This window comes from Neophocaena asiaeorientalis, unplaced genomic scaffold, assembly GCF_003031525.2.
Source record: "Neophocaena asiaeorientalis asiaeorientalis breed wild unplaced genomic scaffold, Neophocaena_asiaeorientalis_V1.1 scaffold388, whole genome shotgun sequence".
Classification (NCBI taxonomy): domain Eukaryota; kingdom Metazoa; phylum Chordata; class Mammalia; order Artiodactyla; family Phocoenidae; genus Neophocaena; species Neophocaena asiaeorientalis.
In genome coordinates this window covers 930,120-948,111 of record NW_020172738.1, presented here as the reverse complement: position 1 = coordinate 948,111, position 17,992 = coordinate 930,120, and the positions used below count along the sequence as shown (strand labels likewise).

Genomic DNA, 17,992 nt, shown 5'->3' with positions numbered 1-17,992 from the left:
TTTTACTATTCCGTTCAGGTTTGATCGATACCGAGTTTCTTATGAGGTAGATATGAATTGGGGAGGTGGTCATTAAATTACATTAAACTGTATTTAGGAAAAAGAAACAGTAACTAGGTTGGTAGAAAAAACAAACAGGATAAGTTAGTTTGTTTCATTGAAGCGTAGCCTACAAGATTTGCAAATTGAAAAATAGCTCTAGCTAGTCCTTCCCCCTGTGCAAAGAGTATTTCACCTCTTCAAGAGAATATTCGTATCTGAAGACTCTTCTGAGGAAGAGGCTGTGTTATGTAATCCTAAAAACTTGTATTACCAAACTTAGACTTTATAAGTCCTTTTCGGGGTGGGGGTGGGGGTGGGGGTATGGCTCTAGCTTGGCTGGTAGACAAAAAGCAAACCAGGCTGAGGAGGGGGCTCTTTTTTGTGACTGTTGGGCTCCACCTGGTGGCCTGGAAGGATCCGCTTTGGTAAAAGCTAACGTCGTCAACGTTGAGAGCATCTTGGTCAAAACAGAGCAAAAGTAAAAGGAATGGAGGAGAGTGGTCCTGATGCAGGCTTTAGTTCCAGATTGTTCCTTCCTTGTACCATGTGCAATCATGAACCCTTCTTCCATGGTTGTCAGCTTCATCCACAGTCTTCTTGAAAATATTATTTTAAAGTATTAGAGAACCGTAGCTACCATCAGCCTTCTCTTTTACTCCTTAAGAGCTTTCAGCCTCCTCTTTGCTCCCTTCACATTGACATCAAGCTCTTCACTCTCAATCTTTAGGCCCTTCCCTAAAGTCAGTCAGTGTTATTGAGCCTTGCTTCTCTTCCGCATTCTGTCATCACTGATCTGCCCACACTTTTTTTTTAAAAAAGTCTCCAATTCCTTACTTGCTGCCTTCTGCTGCATCATAATACTGAGCCAGAAAAAGGGAAATAATATGTTCTTTGCTCCTGATTGTAGAAAATAATACCTAAAATATACAGCTCAAGTATTTGCCATACTTTGTTTTCACTGCGTATTTCTACTGAAGTTCTGGGTGTGGCCATGTTTGATTGTTCTCCACTTGCAGGTTCTCAGGGATCTGATATACCATTGTATCTGTTTGCATGGGGTTTCCAGCACAGGCCAATATGTGTGAAAGCATTTATGTGAGAGCGATAGTGATAGTGATAATCACTTCAAGAATGTATGACTGCCTTCCTGTGTATAGCCTAGTTTTAAGGCTAAAACTTTATGAGGCTATGTGGTAGAGGAAGGAGGATGAATGGCTTGCAACACTAATGTTGACTGTTAAGTGTTCCTATTTTCTTTAAGGCACAGAGACCAATTCGAAGGACTTTCCTGTCTTAATTTCTTCTATCTGTAGCTGGCCCCTTCCCTCAGTAAGGTTTTTACTAGCACATTACGCAGAACAGTGGACCTAATGCTTATTTGTTGAGAATGTTTGCACATGCACACAACTCCCAAGTGTAAGAAGCTGGGAATGTTTCAGCACTGTCCTGATTAGTCTTACAGTAGGACCCAGTTGTAACAGCATGGAACAGTATTTGTGGAGGAACTCTGGTGAGTGAAAAAAAATGAGGTAGTGATCATTATAAATTATTCTAATGAGGAAAACTTTCTATCTCACAACTATTTGTTATTGCAGTATCAAAATTTTTTAAAAATTGCAGTTTTTTCCAATACATACTCATTATATATTTGATATTAAGATTATTTAAAACATGTGCTATAGAAAGTGAAAATTTTCCAGAATTTCATCCCCTGAAATAATCACTATTATGGGTTGGGTATATATTTGTCTAAAATATTGTTTTAAAATATTTATTGGACTTCCCTGGTGGTGCAGTGGTTAAGAATCTGCCTGCCAATGCAGGGGACATGGGTTTGAGCCCTGGTCCAGGAAGATCCCAGGAAGTAGTTGTGGGGCACTGGCGGAGCAACTAAGCCCGTGTGCCACGACTACTGAGCCTGCGTTCTAGAGCCTGTGAGCCACAACTGCTGAGCCCGCGTGCCACAACTACTGAAGCCCGCGCGCCTAGAGCCCGTGCTCTGCAACAAGAGAAGCCACCACAGTGAGAAGCCCGCGCACCACAGCAAAGACTAGCCCCCACTCTCCACAACTAGAGAAAGGCCGCGCACAGCAACAAAGACCCAATGCAGACATACGTACATAAAGAAATAAAATGAGGTTTCCTTTATTAAAAAATATTTATTAATATTAATTGCAAAGTATGTTTCACAGATAAAAGAATACATGTAACACTTATGTAATTTTTGAATTCTTGTATTTAAACCAACCCTTGAACTCACCACCCAGATTAAGAAATCTGTCACAATACTGTTGAAGCTCCCTGTGTGTTCCTCTCTGTCCTAACCCCTAATTTTTTCCCAGGAGGTAACCACTGTCTCAGACATCTCCCTTTCTTTATAATTTACCCATATTTATATACCTGAAAGTGTTAGTTTTGCTTGTTTTTGAACCTTATAAAAAATACCATGCTACGCAGATTCTTCTGCGACTTGCTTTTTTTTCATTTAACATTGTTTCCAAGATATATTCATATATTTCACTCATTTTAATTCATAATATTTCTATTTCCTGAAATATACTATAATTTGTTTATCTAGCGGTGCATATTTGGGTTGAGTTGAAGGTCTTGCTATTATAAACAATGCTCCTATGAACATGCCAGTGCTTACTAACTGGTTTTTCTAGACTCTACTTAAGAGTAAAATTACTGCATCATCTGTGATACATATGTGCATGTTTTACAACTTTACAGCCAAATCATTTTCCAAAGTGGCTGTACCCATTTTTAGTCCTACCAGCAGTGTTTAAACTCCATTGCTTCACATTCTCATCAACATGTGATATTGTTAGACTCTTCAGTTTTTGCCAAGCAAGTGGATGTAAAATGGTATCTCACTGTGATTTCAATTTGTATTTTCCTAATTACTGACGAGATTGCACACCTTTTCATATATTTATGGTCATTATGTTTCCTCTCCTAGAGATTATCTTTAATGTTTTTACTCATTTTTTTCCGTTAATTTTTTGTTTTGACAATTTAGATTTAGAATTGCAAAAATGGTACAGAGAGTTCCTGTATCCCCTTTACCCAGCTTCTCCTTATGTGAACATCTTTATATTTATCATAGAATATTTACCAAAACTAAGACATTAACTTTGGTACAGTACTGTTAAATAAATTATCGAATTTATTCAGATCTTATCAGGTTTTCCACTAACCTCCTTTTGCTGTTTGAGCATCTGGTCCAGGATCCTACATTGCAGTTGTCATGTCACTGCAGTTTTTCCAATTTGTGATAATTCCTCAGCCTTGTCTTTCATGACCTTGACACTTCTGAAGAGTACTGGTCAGTGATTTTGAATGTTTCTCAGTTTGGGTTTGTCTAATGTCTTCTCACGATTAGACTGAGATTAAGCATTATTGGGAAGGATACCACAAAGTGATGTACATCGTATCAGGGGGTACGTGATATCAGTATGTATACTGGTGAAGTTAACCTTGATCACTTGGCTGAGATGGTATCTGCCAGAGTTCCTAACTTACTATTTTCCCTTGTAAATATTATACTATATTCTGGGAGATATTTTTTGAAACTCTGCAATTCTCTTTTTGCTTAAACTTTCACTCACTCATTTTAGCATTCTTTTTTAATTGGGGTGTTTGTCATTTGATTTTTTTTTTGGAGTTTAAAAAAATATTCTAGAAAGTAGTCTTTTAGCAGTTAATAATATGGAAAATATCTTTTCCTTGGTTTAAGAGTTGTCTTTTCATGTTGTTAACGTTAACTTCTGAAGAACAGACACTTTAAGTTGCATTTTCTAACTTTTTGGTGCTGGTATATAAAATTACAGTTAATTTTTGTATATTAATTCTTTATCCAGACACCTTGCTAAATCCCCTTATTAATTTCAATACTTTGGGTATAGTTTCCTTTGGATTTTTAACGTAGATAATCATATCATTGGTAAACAGATTTTGTTTCTTCAATTCAAATCCCTAAAACTTTTCTTTCTTTTTCAAATCTTCCTGAACTGGCAACTCACAATTGGGAAGGAGATATTTTCCACACAAATGAGTAATGACAGTTCAATTTTGAGTGAAAGCAACAGTAGCAGGCATTTTTTTCTTGTTCCTGATTTTTTTGATATTAGTATTAATAACTTTGCTAACGTGGCAGCTGGTTATTAAAGGACTCAAGTGTTTGCCTAGATCCATGTTTTGGGTTTTATTTATTTTTTTACCATCTTCAGTTTTCCTAGTTTTCCTCTGGAGTTTCAAGGAGGAACAGAATGCCTTTTTTCCAGGCTCAAGAGCATTAATTTGTTTATTTATTTATTCACCCATCATGTATTGGGCGCTTAAGATGAACAAGCATCAGTGTAAGGTACGGAAACAAAGAAATGTTTATTCTCTTTAGGATGGTTCTCCTCACCTGCGGTAAATAAGAGGCGCACGGTACCCAAGCCACATTTACACAGCTAGAAAGAGGCATGCGCAGAAAGGAGATATAATCAAAGGAGGGTGACAATACTGAGCAGAGAGAGCTGCCCTGGGGAAGGGATGACTTCCTGGTCTTTCATGAAGGTGAAATGAGCTTGTTTTACTCTGGGGCGGCCTGGTTCAACATGGAAATCATAAAGGGAGCGGCTTTAAGATAGAAATACATTGCTTAAGGAAGGAGCCGTTAATAGTATTTTTATGCTCTAGAACCAGCCGTACCATGTCAGTGTGTACTGAATATCTACAAGATATATGATGTGAACAGTCCTGAGATTTTATTTTTGGTAGTAAGAGCTTTATATTTTCTGTTGCAGAGTGAAGGGAAGGAAAGGAAAGTTTGCTTCTCATGGAAGATATTTTAAAATATTTTTATATTAGTTAGGATGCTTTTAGCACCAAGTGATAGAAAACCCTGACCCAAAGTGACTTAAATAATAAGGGAATATATTATCTCACATAAGTGGGAGTCCAGAGGTTGTGCAGGCTTCAGGCCTAGTATAGTCAGTGACTTGATATTATCAGATTGCCCTTTGCTGTTTCCAGTGATCTAGCAGTGGATTCTCTATGGCCGTGAAGATGGCTGCCAGTGTGCTCAAGCTGCGTGCTTTCTTGATCACATCAGACAAGGAAGGGGGAAATTCTTTCCACCAACCATGGTATCGATTATGGTCTCCAGGGCAGCTGTGCTCTGATTTTATTAGAATAACGAAGATCTGAAGGTGAGATGAGCTCCCTCTATGAAGAAGATTAGGTTTCTATTAGGAAGGAGGAAGAGGGGATTGAATGTTGGTTAGGCAACCAGCACTGGGCACCATAGTTTCATTATAATAAATGTTTCTATAATTTTTAAGTTAAAAATGTTACAACGTTGAAGGAAGTTTAGAAAATAGTCACTCATAATCCTTTTTCTCTAAAAAAAAAATTAACACCATTCCCTTTTAATCTTTTCATAAATGTTTTTACATAGTTAAATTATACTATTCCTAAATACATTTTATTCTTTTTACTTTATGTCATAGTCATTTTTATGTTGCGACATCTTCAAAATTATTATTATTATTAATTTTTTTTTGCAGTACGCGGGCCTCTCACTGCTGTGGCCTCTCCTGTTGCGGAGCACAGTCTCCGGACGCGCAGGCTCAGCGGCCATGGCTCACGGGCCCAGCCGCTCCGCGGCATGTGGGATCTTCCTGGACCGGGGCACGAACCCGTGTCCCCTGCATCGGCAGGCGGACTCCCAACCACTGCGCCACAAGGGAAGCCCCTCAAAGTTATTTTTTAAATGCGTAATAATCAGTTGAACAAATATACCATTGTTCAGTTTATCATTTACCTATTAGTGGAAATCTAGATAACTTCTTTTACTCATTCGTCTCAGTTTTATTTTTTAGAACAGTTTTATATTTACAGAAAAATTGTCAAGATAGTACAGAGTTCTCATATACCCCCGCACCTAGTTTCCCCTATTGTTAACATGTAGTATGGTGCATTCGTTACAGTTAATGAACCAAAACTAATATGTTATTATTAACTAGGGTCCATACCTTTATTCAGAAATCCTTGATTTAAAAAAAATCTAACGTCCTTTTTCTGTTCAGGGCTCCCATTTAGAATACCTGTATATCACATTTAGTTGTCATGTCTCTTTAGGGTCCTCTTGGCTGTGAGAGTTTCCAAGTTATTTGGTTTTTTAGAATTCTTTATCAATAATAACTTTTATTTTTATTTTTTTTAAATTAATTAATTTATTTATTTTTGGCTGTGTTGGGTCTTCGTTGCTGTGCCCGGGCTTTCTCTAGTTGGGGCGAGCAGGGGCTACTCTTAGTTGTGGTGCGCGGGCTTCTCACTGCGGTGGCTTCTCTTGTTGCGGAGCACGGGCTCTAGGCCCGCGGGCTTCAGTAGTTGTGTCTCGCGAGCTCTAGAGAGCAGGCTCAGGAGTTGTAGCACACGGGCTTAGTTGCTCTGCGGCATGTGGGATCTTCCTGGACCAGGCCTTGAACCCATGTCGAACCCGTGTCCCGTGCATTGGCAGGCGGATTCTTAACCACTGTGCCACCAGGGAAGTCCCCCAAGTTATTTTTGAAGGACATATTTTAGTGCAGAGTAGGTTGCTTTTTAAGAGAATTGGGCATTTTTAAAATTTATTTGTTTATTTATTGGCTGCATTGGGTCTTCGTTGCTGCACGCAGGCTTTCTCTAGTTGCAGCAAGCAGTGGCTACTCTTCGTTGTGGTGCGCGGGCTTCTCATTGTAGTGGCTTCTCTTTTTGCCGAGCACGGGCTCTAAGCGCGTGGGCTTCAGTAGCTGTGGCTCGTGGACTCTAGAGCGCAGGCTCAGTAGTTGTGGCGCACGGGCTTGGTTGCTCCGCGGCATGTGAGATCTTCCCGGACCAGGGATTGAACCCGTGTTCCCTGCATTGGCAGGCGGATTCTTATCCCCTGCGCTACCAGGGAAGCCCCTGGCCCAACATTTTGATGCAACATTGAATCATAGTTGTCCTAAAGCAGCTGTTACCATCTTTTCAGGCAGTGAATAGAAGACAGAAACTGCTTAGGAAGTTGTAATACTTGAACTGTAACACATGAAAGGGAAAGTTACTTTCAGTATTCATTTAAAATAAAATTTACACTGAAATAAAAATATAAAACAAATCCTTCTGTAAGAGAAATACACAATGTGTAAGTCAGTTCCTTACTAGCTTCTGCTTTTGTTATATCCCAAGTTATTTTGGTTTTTAGAGTGATGGCAGAATTTATAAGTAGACAGCGTATGATTCTTTCTGGGGCATCTAAGGTCTGAATACATGAGCTCTTATTGCTGACCTGTTAGATTTTTATCTCCTGCAAGCTATCTAGTCTATGCTACTATCAAATGCATCTTGAGTGAAAACCTATAATAAATTTATTTAAATATGATATTTGAGAAACATTCTCTGCAACTTAGTAAAATAAATGTTAATTACTACTAATAGAAACTTGGAGTCATTGATCACATTTGGAGGCCCTAATCAAAATATAATTTTGTTTTTATAGGCCATGTTATAATTTCAATGAACAAATCAAGATTCTTTGGACTCAGAATAGAGCCTGGTGAAAAAATTTTGCCAGAATGCAAAGCAACAATAAAATTAAATAAGATAAAAGACAGGGTTTTTGTTTTTTCCTTTAAATTTCAGCAAAGATCTAATGACTGACATGACTTGTTCTGACGAATATTAGGTCCATCATCACCTGCTTACTTTTGTCCTCCTTTCCTTTCACCTTTCCATCCCAACAGAAGTGGATCCAGTACTCAGCACTCGTCTTCTTTTTGGAGAAATTGCTCCATTTCTTGGTAGGCTGTCGTCTTTATCTAGCAGTCCTTCAGAAATGGTTTGTGAGAATTACATTCTGTGAGTTCTTGCATTTAAAAATCTTCATCTTTAAAGTCCACTAACTTCAGTGGTAATTCTCTGTATTAGTTTTTCCTGAGACATGGTATATACCCTTTCTGTCTGTAAAATTTCTTTTATTTCAGGAAAGTTGTCTTAGTGATATTTTTGAAAATGTTTTCTATTTCATATATGCAGTTCCTTCAGGAATATCAGTTATGCCAATGTTTGATCTCCTTCACCTACCTTTCATATCTGTTTTCCCTATAATCTTTTTATACTCTTAGTATGTTCCAATTTCATTATTTCCCACTTCTCTCAGACTTTTCTCTATGATCCTTATTTTTTTCAAATAGTGTCAGTTCTTCATTAGTTATCTCCCGTATGACTTCTCATTTCTATGACGGATTTTTTTTTTTCTTTTCTACTTATTTCCTATTTCCTAGGTCTAACACACTAGTTTTTATTTCCTTTTGTGAAATTTATTTATTTTGTATGCACTTGGATCTTTGCTTTGAGCTCTTCTTTAGTGGTGATATTTTCATAAATTTTTGAGTTCTTGCTAATATCTTTGGTCAAGACAGTCATTTCTGTGTCTGTATACTTATAATGTATGTTTTCTCTTTCTGCCATTTCCCTTGCTTGTTCTTTTCTTCCTTTTTACATGCAGTATTTTTTTTTAATGGAACACCTCCCCACCTTCCCCACCCCGCATCTTTAAATAATGAGTTCTTAGATTTTAGCATTATAGTTTTTAAGTTGAATATTATAAAATGCCGTTTGTTTAGGTGTTTAAGCCCTCCATTAACAAGCATAAGATGATCATTTTTGGCCACTCCAGTCTCACCAAGTAGGAGTAGGTTGGGCACTGTGTTTTAAGTCTGCCTCACAAAGACTGTTACTGAGACTCCTACCCACATATTAGAATGTGTTTCTTTTCATATTAGATTAATTCTCTAATAAGCTCTATATGATCTACTTTGTTGTTTATACTTCTTCCGAAAACTGTGTATGCTGTTGGATTATATGTATGGTTAATTATTTTACATGTTTTTTTAATACTGTAGGAGAGAATCATGTGAAATTGTGTTTTATAGGTAAAAAATGGTCAAATATATTGGTAATTTCATATGGATCAACATAATATATGATTAACCTCTTTATATCATTACGTGCCATTCTTGAACCCTTACTTCTGAGTCATCTCTCAACTGACTCAAATTGCACATAGTTCTTTTCAGGAAGGAAGTAGGAAGTATATTTCATGCCTTGTTAATAAATCAGTTTGGATTCTTGGAGTCTTAGCCTTGAATTCAGAGGAATCACAACTGTCCCCGGAGGTACTAAAGTCTCTCAAATGTAGAAGCGAGTATTACTGTGAGTGAGTCTTAAGTATGACAGTGAAAGGCCCAACCCCTCCCTTGCATTCTTGGTCCCCAGACGGTGTGCACAGCTCTAGAATAATAAATGCAACGTTATATCCCAACCTCATAAGATGTTACCTCCCGATTTAGCCCGTCAGTACGCTATACATCATTCTAATCAGTGAATTCAGTGGGCTTCTCTACTTCTGTAAGGTGAAATTCTTGATGACAAACAGTACTGAGTGAGGTAACACAATAGCTTAAACAGTATTTGGTAAATCTATGGATTAGGGTGTTTATAAGCAAGGTGGGTAGAACAAATGAAGACAGCAAACCCAAACCCAGAAATAGTGTTTCTTTTAATGGAGAAAGATTACTGTCGTCTCCATCATAGAAGAGCTCAGTGAACTAAATCTGCTATCAGCTGGTTGGTGGGTCCTCCTGCCGTGGTTCTGTATCGGGGCAGAGTTGGTTGCTGCTGCTGGGCAGCTGGCATTCTGTAAGGGTTGGTTAGCATTAGTGAGAGGAAGCTCATGCTGTGGAGCTCATTTCCTGTTACCAGGTACTTCGTTCTTATGCCCATTGAGCAAGCACTGCAGTGCCTGGGGAAGGGGCTTGGTTGACATTCTCAAGGTCATCTTGCCTCCGCAGTGGGAGTCTTTTGCTGACCATTCTCATGGAACACAAATAATCATACTCTGGGCCCATTGCAGTTGGCCCGTTTCTCCATGTCTGTTCCCCAGATGTCTTTGTCACCAGTCCTCCAATCTTTCTTCTTTTAGGTCCCTATCCATCTGGTTAAACGTGTAGCCTCCGCCCATCAGGCCATCTTTCCTCAGCCAAAGTAGACCATGGATATATTGCTTGAAGTTCTGCCTGCAGGGAGGAAGTTTCTGCTCTACTGTCTTTTCACAGACCACCGCTTAGGATGGATATGCTATCATAGTCCGTTTATGACTTGTGACAGTGAAAGGTCAGTTAGAACTAGGCATCCAAAGTACTCAGACCTTTCTGCATCTTCCTATATCTTGTGTTTCGTAATCTTATATTTCTGTGTATATACATATATGAAATATATATGTATGAAATGTATGTACGTAATGCATATATATGTATGAAATATAGGTATGAAATATAGGTATGAAATATATATGTATGTATGGTCTGGTTCTCTTGAGTCTTACTCCTGATTAGTACTCCTACTTTTCATGTAGGAGACTTAGTAAGACTCTGAATTCAACAATACAGTGACTTATCACCCTTGGATTTTTAGTTATTTTTTGTTTTTTGGGTTTTTTTGGTTTATTTTATTTATTTATTATACAGCAGGTTCTTATTAGTTATCTGTTTTATACATATTAGTGTATATATGTCAATCCCAACCTCCCAATTCATCCCCCCTTGGTGTCCATACATTTGTTCTCTACATCTGTGTCTCTATTTCTGCCTTGCAAACTGGTTCATCTGTACCATTTTGCTAGATTCCACATATATGCGTTAATATACGATATTTGTTTTTCTCCTTCTGGCTTACGTCACTTTGTATGACAGTTTCTAGGTCCATCCATGTCTCTACAAATGACCCATTTTCATCCCTTTTTATGGCTGAGTAATATTCCATTGTATATTTGTACCACATCTTCTTTATCCATTCATCTGTTGATGGGTTGCTTCCGTGAGCTGGCTATTGTACATAGTGCTGCAGTGAACATTGGGGTGCATGTGTCTTTTTGAATTATGGTTTTCTCTGGGTATATGCCCAGTAGTGGGATTGCTGGGCCATATGGTAATTCTATTTTTAGTTTTTTAAGGACCCTCCATACTGTTCTCCATAGTGGCTGTATCAATCTACATTCCCACCAACAGTGCAAGAGGGTTCCCTTTTCCCCACACCCTCTCCAGCATTTGTTGTTTGTAGGTTTTCTGATGATGCCCATTCAAACCTGTGTGAGGTGATACCTCATTGTAGTTTTGACTTGCATTTTTCTAATCATTAGTGATGTTGAGCAGCTTTTCATGTGCTTCTTGGCCATCTGTATGTCTTCTTTGGAGAAATGTCTATTTAGATCTTCTGCCCATTTTTGGATTGGGTTGTTTGTTTTTTTAATATTGAGCTGCATGAGCTGTTTATGTATTTTGGACATTAATCCTTTGTCCGTTGATTTGTTTGCAAATACTTTATCCCATTCTGAGGGTTGTCTTTTCGTCTTGCTTGCAGTTTCCTTTGCTGTGCAAAAGCTTTTAAGTTTCATTAGGTCCCGTTGGTTTATTTTTATTTCCATTACTCTAGGAGGTGGATCAAAAAAGATCTTGCTGTGGTTTATGTCAAAGAGTGTTCCTCCTATGTTTTCCTCTAAGAGTTTTATAGTGTCCGGTCTTACATTTAGGTCTGTAATCCATTTTGAGTTTATTTTTGTGTATGGTGTGTGTTAGGGAGTGTTCTAATTTCACTCTTTTACATGTAGCTGTCCAGTTTTCCCAGCACCACTTATTGAAGAGACTGTCTTTTCTCCATTGTATATCTTTGCCTCCTTTGTCATAGATTAGTTGACCATAGGTATGTGGGTTTATCTCTGGCTTTCTCTTCTGTACCATTGATCTGTATTTCTGTTTTTGTGCCAGTACCACATTGTCTTGATTACTGTAGCTTTGTAGTATAGTCTGAAGTCAGGGAGTCTGATTCCTCCAACTCCGTTTTTTTTTTCCCTCAAGACTGCTTTGGCTATTTAGGGTCTTTTGTGTCTCCATACAAATTTTAAGATATTTGTTCTAGTTCTGGGAAAAAAGGCCACTGGAAATTTGATAGGGATTGCATTGAATCTGTAGATTGCTTTGGGTAGTATAGTCATTTTCACAGTATTGATTCTTCCAATCCAAGAACATGGTATATCTCTCCAACTGTTTGTGTCATCTTTGATTTCTTTCATCAGTGTCTTAAAGTTTTCTGAGTGCAGGTCTTTTACCTCCTTAGGTAGGTTTATTCCTAGGTATTTTATTCTTTTTGTTGCAATGGTGAATGGGATTGTTTCCTTAATTTCTCTTTTTGGTCTTTTGTTGTTAGTGTATAGGAGTGCAGGAGATTTCTGTGTTATTAATTTTGTATCCTGCAACTTTACCAGATTCATTGATTAGCTCTTGTAGTTTTCTGGTGGCATCTTTAGGATTCTCTATGTATGGTATCATGTCATGTGCAAACAGTGACAGTTTTACTTCTTCTTTTCCAATTTGTATTGCTTTTATTTCTTTTTCCTCTCTGATTGCCATGGCTAGGACTTCCAAAACTATGTTGAATAATTGTGGCACATAATAATTGTGGACATCCTTGTCTTGTTCCTGATCATAGAGGAAATGCTTTCAGTTTTTCACCATTGAGAATGATGTTTGCTGTGGGTTTGTCTTATATGGCCTTTATTATTTTGAAGTAGGTTCCCTCTATGCCCACTTTCTGTAGAGTTTTTATCATAAATGGGTGTTCAGTTTTGTCAAAAGCTTTTTCTGCATCTATTGAGATGATCATATGGTTTTTAGTCTTCAGTTTGTTAATATGGTGTATCACATTGATTGATTTGCGTATACTGAAGAATCCTTGCATCCCTGGGATAAATCTCACTTGATCGTGGTATATGATCCTGTTAATGTGTTGTTGGATTCTCTTTGCTAGTATTTTGTTGAGGATTTTTGCATCTATATTCATCAGTGATATTGGTCTGTAATTTTCTTTTTTTGTAGTATCTCTGTCTGTCTTGATATCAGGGTGATGGTGGCCTCGTAGAATGAGTTTGGGAGGGTTCCTTCCTCTGCAATTTTTTTAGAAATCTGCTGTTAACCTTATGGGAGTTCCCTTGTATGTTATTTGTCATTTTTCCCTTGTTGCTTTCAGTAATTTTTCTTTGTCTTTAATTTTTGTTAGTTTGATTACTATGTGTCTCGGCGTGTTTCTCCTTCGGTTTATCCTGCCTGCGACTCTCTGTGCTTCCTGGACTTGGGTGGCTCTTTCCTTTCCCATGTTAGGGAAGTTTTCAACTGTAATCTCTTCAGATATTTTCTGAGGTCCTTTCTCTCTCTCTTCTCCTTCTGGGATCCCTGTAATGTGAATGCGTTTAATGTTGTCCCAGAGGTGTCTTCATTTCTTTTCATTCTTTTTTCTTTCTTCTGTTCTGTGGCAGTGAATTCCACCATTCTGTCTTCCAGGTCACTTATCCGTTCTTCTGCCTCAGTTATTCTGCTATTGATTCCTTCTAGTGTATTTTTCATTTCAGTTACTGTATTGTTCATCTCTGTTTGTTTGTTCTTTAATTCTTCTAGGTCTTTGTTAAACATTTCTTACATCTTCTCGATCTTTGCCTCCATTCTTTTTCCAAGGTCCTGTATCATCATATCTGTCATTATTATGAATTCTTTTTCTGGAGGGTTGCCTATCTCCACTTGATTTAGTTGTTTTTCTGGGGTTTTATCTTGTTCGTTCATCTGGTACATAGTCGTCTGCCTTTTCATTTTGTCTGTCTTTCTGTGAATATGGTTTTCGTTCCACAGGCTGCAGAATTGTAGTACTTCTTGCTTCTGCTATCTGTCCCCTGGTGGATGAGGCTATCTGAGAGGCTTGTGCAAGCTTCCTGATGGGAGGGACTGGTGGTGGGTCTTCTCTCAGCATTCTTATTCAGCATCACATTGGAACACCTGCTAGTGTTGGTCGGTCTCCTGCAGAGGCGGGGGGTGGCTGTGGCTCAGCGTGGGGACAAGGACACTGGAAGCCGGATTTTTATTTTTGTTTATTTATTTTGTTTCCGTCTTAGCCTGGCAGCTGCAATAGATTCAAAATAATTTTTTGATATGCATAGGAGGTCACTGAGTTTCCACCTTAGCCTGGAATCAAGACTTTAGAGGTTGAGCATGTAATTCTTTTGTTTCCACCCTCTTGTCAGGTTCTCCAGGTCTCTCACTGTTTCTGTGATCTCTTTGGTATCTTTCCAATAAATTACTTTTCCATCTGGAGTTAGTTTCTCATGCTTACAACCAAGAACCCAGACAAACCCATTAGTATTAGGAGATGGATGTAGAGAATAGAACCTCAGGAACCTGTGAGAATAATTGTTTAGATGGGCTGGAGGTAACTCAGGTCCCATTAATGTTCAAAATATTAATTTCCAAAATGTCCTTCAAACTTCAGAGGTGACAACAGGTTCCCCAAATCCTCAACAGGAACTGCATTCTAGTGAACTCAGGTCATAATGTTGTCATTTTGAAAATTAATGAGACCTGAGTCTTTAACTGTCTAGATTCTTGGTTGCAAACAGGAGAAACCAACTGTGGTTGGAAAAGGAATTTTTAGAAGGATACTGAAGGGCTCATAGAAACAGTAAGAGTCTTGAATGTCCTGAGAAAGTTATGGGTAGGAACAAAGGCCAGTCTGGAAAGCCAAGAACAAGAAGTTCAATCATAGTCTTTTATCAGGATTAGTTTGGCCACAGTCATACAGCGTGCTGGCTTTCACACTAGTTTCACAGTGTACTTGTTTTTGTAGAGTTAGAGGAGTCTTCTATAAAGAGATGCCAGGCATTAAGTAGGAGGCTTCTGTAATGGGAATTGTAGTCCTTTGGTCCACTTACATGCAACGTGGAAGTCTTCCTTTCTGATTTGTATGCCTTTCCTTTCTTTTTCTTGCTTTATTGTTCTCACTAGGACTTCCAATACCATGTTTAATACTATTGGTGAGAGTGAACACCCTTGTCTTCCTGATCTGGAGGAGAGCATTTAGTCTTTCACTATTAAGTTGAGGACCTTCCTGTTCATTACTCATTTGCTGAGTGTTTTGATCATGAATAGGTGTTGAATTTTGTTAAATGCTTTTTTGCTTCTATTGAGATAATTGTATGTGTTTTTTCATTGTTTGCTAATTGATGAATTAAATTGATTACTTTTTGAATGTCAGACAGATCTTGAATTACTTGGTCTTGAATGTTGTATTATCATTTTACGTATTGCTGAATTCTGTTTGCTAATATTTCATAAGAATTTTAAGTCTGTTTTTCATGAGGGATATTGATCTCATGAATCGTTTGTCTGATTTTGGTATCAGGGTAATGCTGGCTTCATAAAACTAGTTAGGAAGTGTTCTGTCCTATTCTGCATTCTGAAGGAGTTTCTATGGAATTAGTATTAATTCTTCCTTGAAGACTTAGTAGCATTCTCCAGTGAAACCATCTGGGCCTGAATTTTTCTTTGTGGGAACATTTTAAACTATGAGTTCAGTTTCTTTAGCAGATAAAGGAATATTTAGGTATTGGTATCTGCTTGAGGAGTCTTAGGCAGTGTATGTCTTTCAAGGAGTTTACCCATTTCATCCAAGATGTTGAATTTGTTGGCCAAAGTCATTCATAATTCCCTTATTGTTCTTTTAATACTCATAGGATCTATAAAAATGTTCTCTCATTCCTGATATTGGTAACTTCTTCCTTATTTTTCTTGATCAGCCTCACCAGAAGCTTACCTATTTTATTATCTTTTCAAAGAATCAGCTTTTGATTTTATTGGTTTTCTTTATTGTTTCTTCATTTTCTATTCATTGATTCTTATTTCTTTATTATTTCCCTCCTTCTGCTTACCTGGGATCTAATTTGCTTTTCTTTTTTCAGTTTTTTAAGGTAGAAGTTTAGGTCACTGACACATTTCTTCTTTTCTAATATGAGCATTTAATGCTATAAATTTCCCTCAAAGCACTGCTTTAGCTGCTTCTCACAAACATTGTTATGTTGTGTTTTATTCGGGTCAAAATATTTTCTCATTCTCTTTTTACTTCTTCTTTAATCCATTGGTTGGTTAATTTTCATATATTTGTGGATCTTCCAGATAGCTTTCTGTTATTTTTTTCCCATGTATTTTTGCTATCTTTGGCTTTTTGATGTGCTTTCTGGGAGATCACCACCTACGTTTGAGGAGAAGGCACTGGTCTGAGCCACCATTGTATGTGAAATGCCTACAGGCCACCTGGAGCCCACAGGTCAACCTACAGGCTGCCTTGAGCCTGTGCTGGTGGGCAGGTGTATGTGTCAACAGTGGGCCGGTCTCTCTTGGCTGGCATATGAGAAATGGGGCCAGCCGTTCTGCCACCACTGCCATGTTCCAGTAGTGAGGCTGAAAATGGGAATTTGTTAAAAGTCTGCATGTAAGGCAACCACATCCCCAGTCCCACTCCACTACTGTGTACCTAAGAACTCTAGTAGCCAGGAATCTACCCTTATGTAGGAAACAGAATCTTCTTCAAAGAAATTGAATGGCCCCAGAGAAGACCCTAATGCCAGAGCTAAACTCCTTGCAGGAATTACTGAGGGTGGATTCCTGGATCACGCTGGTGGATGAGTAGACCTATACAATGGAGGAGGTAGCCTTCTCTGGTCTCCCCAGCACCCTCAACAAAGGCGGCTGTTTTGAGACTTATGTCACGTTTCCTTATTGACTATCTATATTCAGCACTTAACTTTAGACTTGTGGTCTGTATGTGGCATGCCAAGAATCGAGAATTATCAATTTTGATATATGTGTAGATGTCCCACAGATAAAAGAGTGAGATCAGCCCTCTAAAAGATGGAATCCTACTCATAGCATCAGGACTGTCCTATTAAATGCAATCTTACTTTTAATGGACCAGTACCGTAAAATGCGAATGGTCGTTTGCTGGGTGACTGGATTAAAGATAATTTCAATTTTCTTCTTGGTATATTTCTTTCTTTTCTAACTTCTCTAGAGTGAACATATATTACTTTTGTGTTCAGATAAAATATTTTAAAACATTAAGGGAAAAATTAGTAGAATTGTGAAATAAATAAAAACGAGATCTAATCTAGTAACCACGATGTAAGGTATAGGCACTGAAACTAATGATTTAACAGCAAACTGGGCTGATCAGAATTGTCTCTAAAGGTGTTTACAAGAGAAATAATTGACAAAAGCTTTTAATTCTCCATGAATAACAACTTCCAGAGTCCTAAGAAGGGCTGTCTGGCCCTACTCCCTGGGTCAGAATTCCTGAGGAAAGGTAAAATTATACTGTAGTCATGGCGTTAACAGGACAAGAGTATCCTCATCTCTTCTGCTTGCCCCCCCGCCCGTTCACTGATGATGGTGTTCCTTCTGGGGGAGGGGCAGGAGGTTTCAAAAAGACTTTCCTACTACCCTCATTTTTAGAGAGGAAGTGGGTCGCCTATGTTTCGTTATTCACTAACATGCTTATTCCTCTCTGTCCTGTCCACAGGCAGCTGGCTAAGAGTCTTGGGCAGGCTGGTGAAATCGAGCCTGAAACAGAAGGGATACTAACAGAGTATGGAGTGGATTTCTCTGATTTCTCTTCAGAAGTTTTAGAATGTCTCCCTCAAGACCTGCCTTGGACAATTCCACCAGAGGAATTCAGCAAGAGAAGAGATTTAAGGTAAATATCTGAAACTCGTAAAGAACATCATGTTTCTTAGTATGAGTGTGTTTTGTGTTTGGTAACTGCAATCATTGTTGCTTTTGTTGTGGTCATCCATTTACAATGCTTGGTGTCAGTTTATTTATCTCTTGTAAAAATAAAATACAGTGTGTGTGTGTGTGTGTGTGTGTGTGTGTGTGTGTGTGAAAAAGGTAACTGAGGTGATGAATGTAAAAGTATCCTTCTTCTGGTAATCATTTCAAAAAATGAATGTGTCAAATCAAAGAAAAAAAAGCACATCATGTTTCTATCTTTCTGCCTTCTAACTTAA

The 17,992-nt window shown here is 38.2% G+C and overlaps 1 protein-coding gene across 6 annotated transcripts in view; it reads left to right on the top strand.

Moving 5' to 3' along the window:
* Positions 1-17,992, top strand: part of DIS3L2 (DIS3 like 3'-5' exoribonuclease 2) — a 370,907-nt gene that overhangs the window by 164,431 nt on the left and 188,484 nt on the right. For 5 of the 6 annotated variants that reach the window (XR_003002632.1, XM_024740590.1, XM_024740587.1 and 2 more), the window contains one exon: positions 17,506-17,679. Coding sequence is in view for 4 of the 6 variants with exons in the window: in XM_024740590.1 (XP_024596358.1) it covers positions 17,506-17,679 (174 nt within the window). In the remaining 2 variants the exon portion in view is untranslated. Of the gene's footprint in view, positions 1-17,505; positions 17,680-17,992 lie in introns of those variants that run through there. The other variant, XR_003002633.1, reaches the window with a different exon arrangement.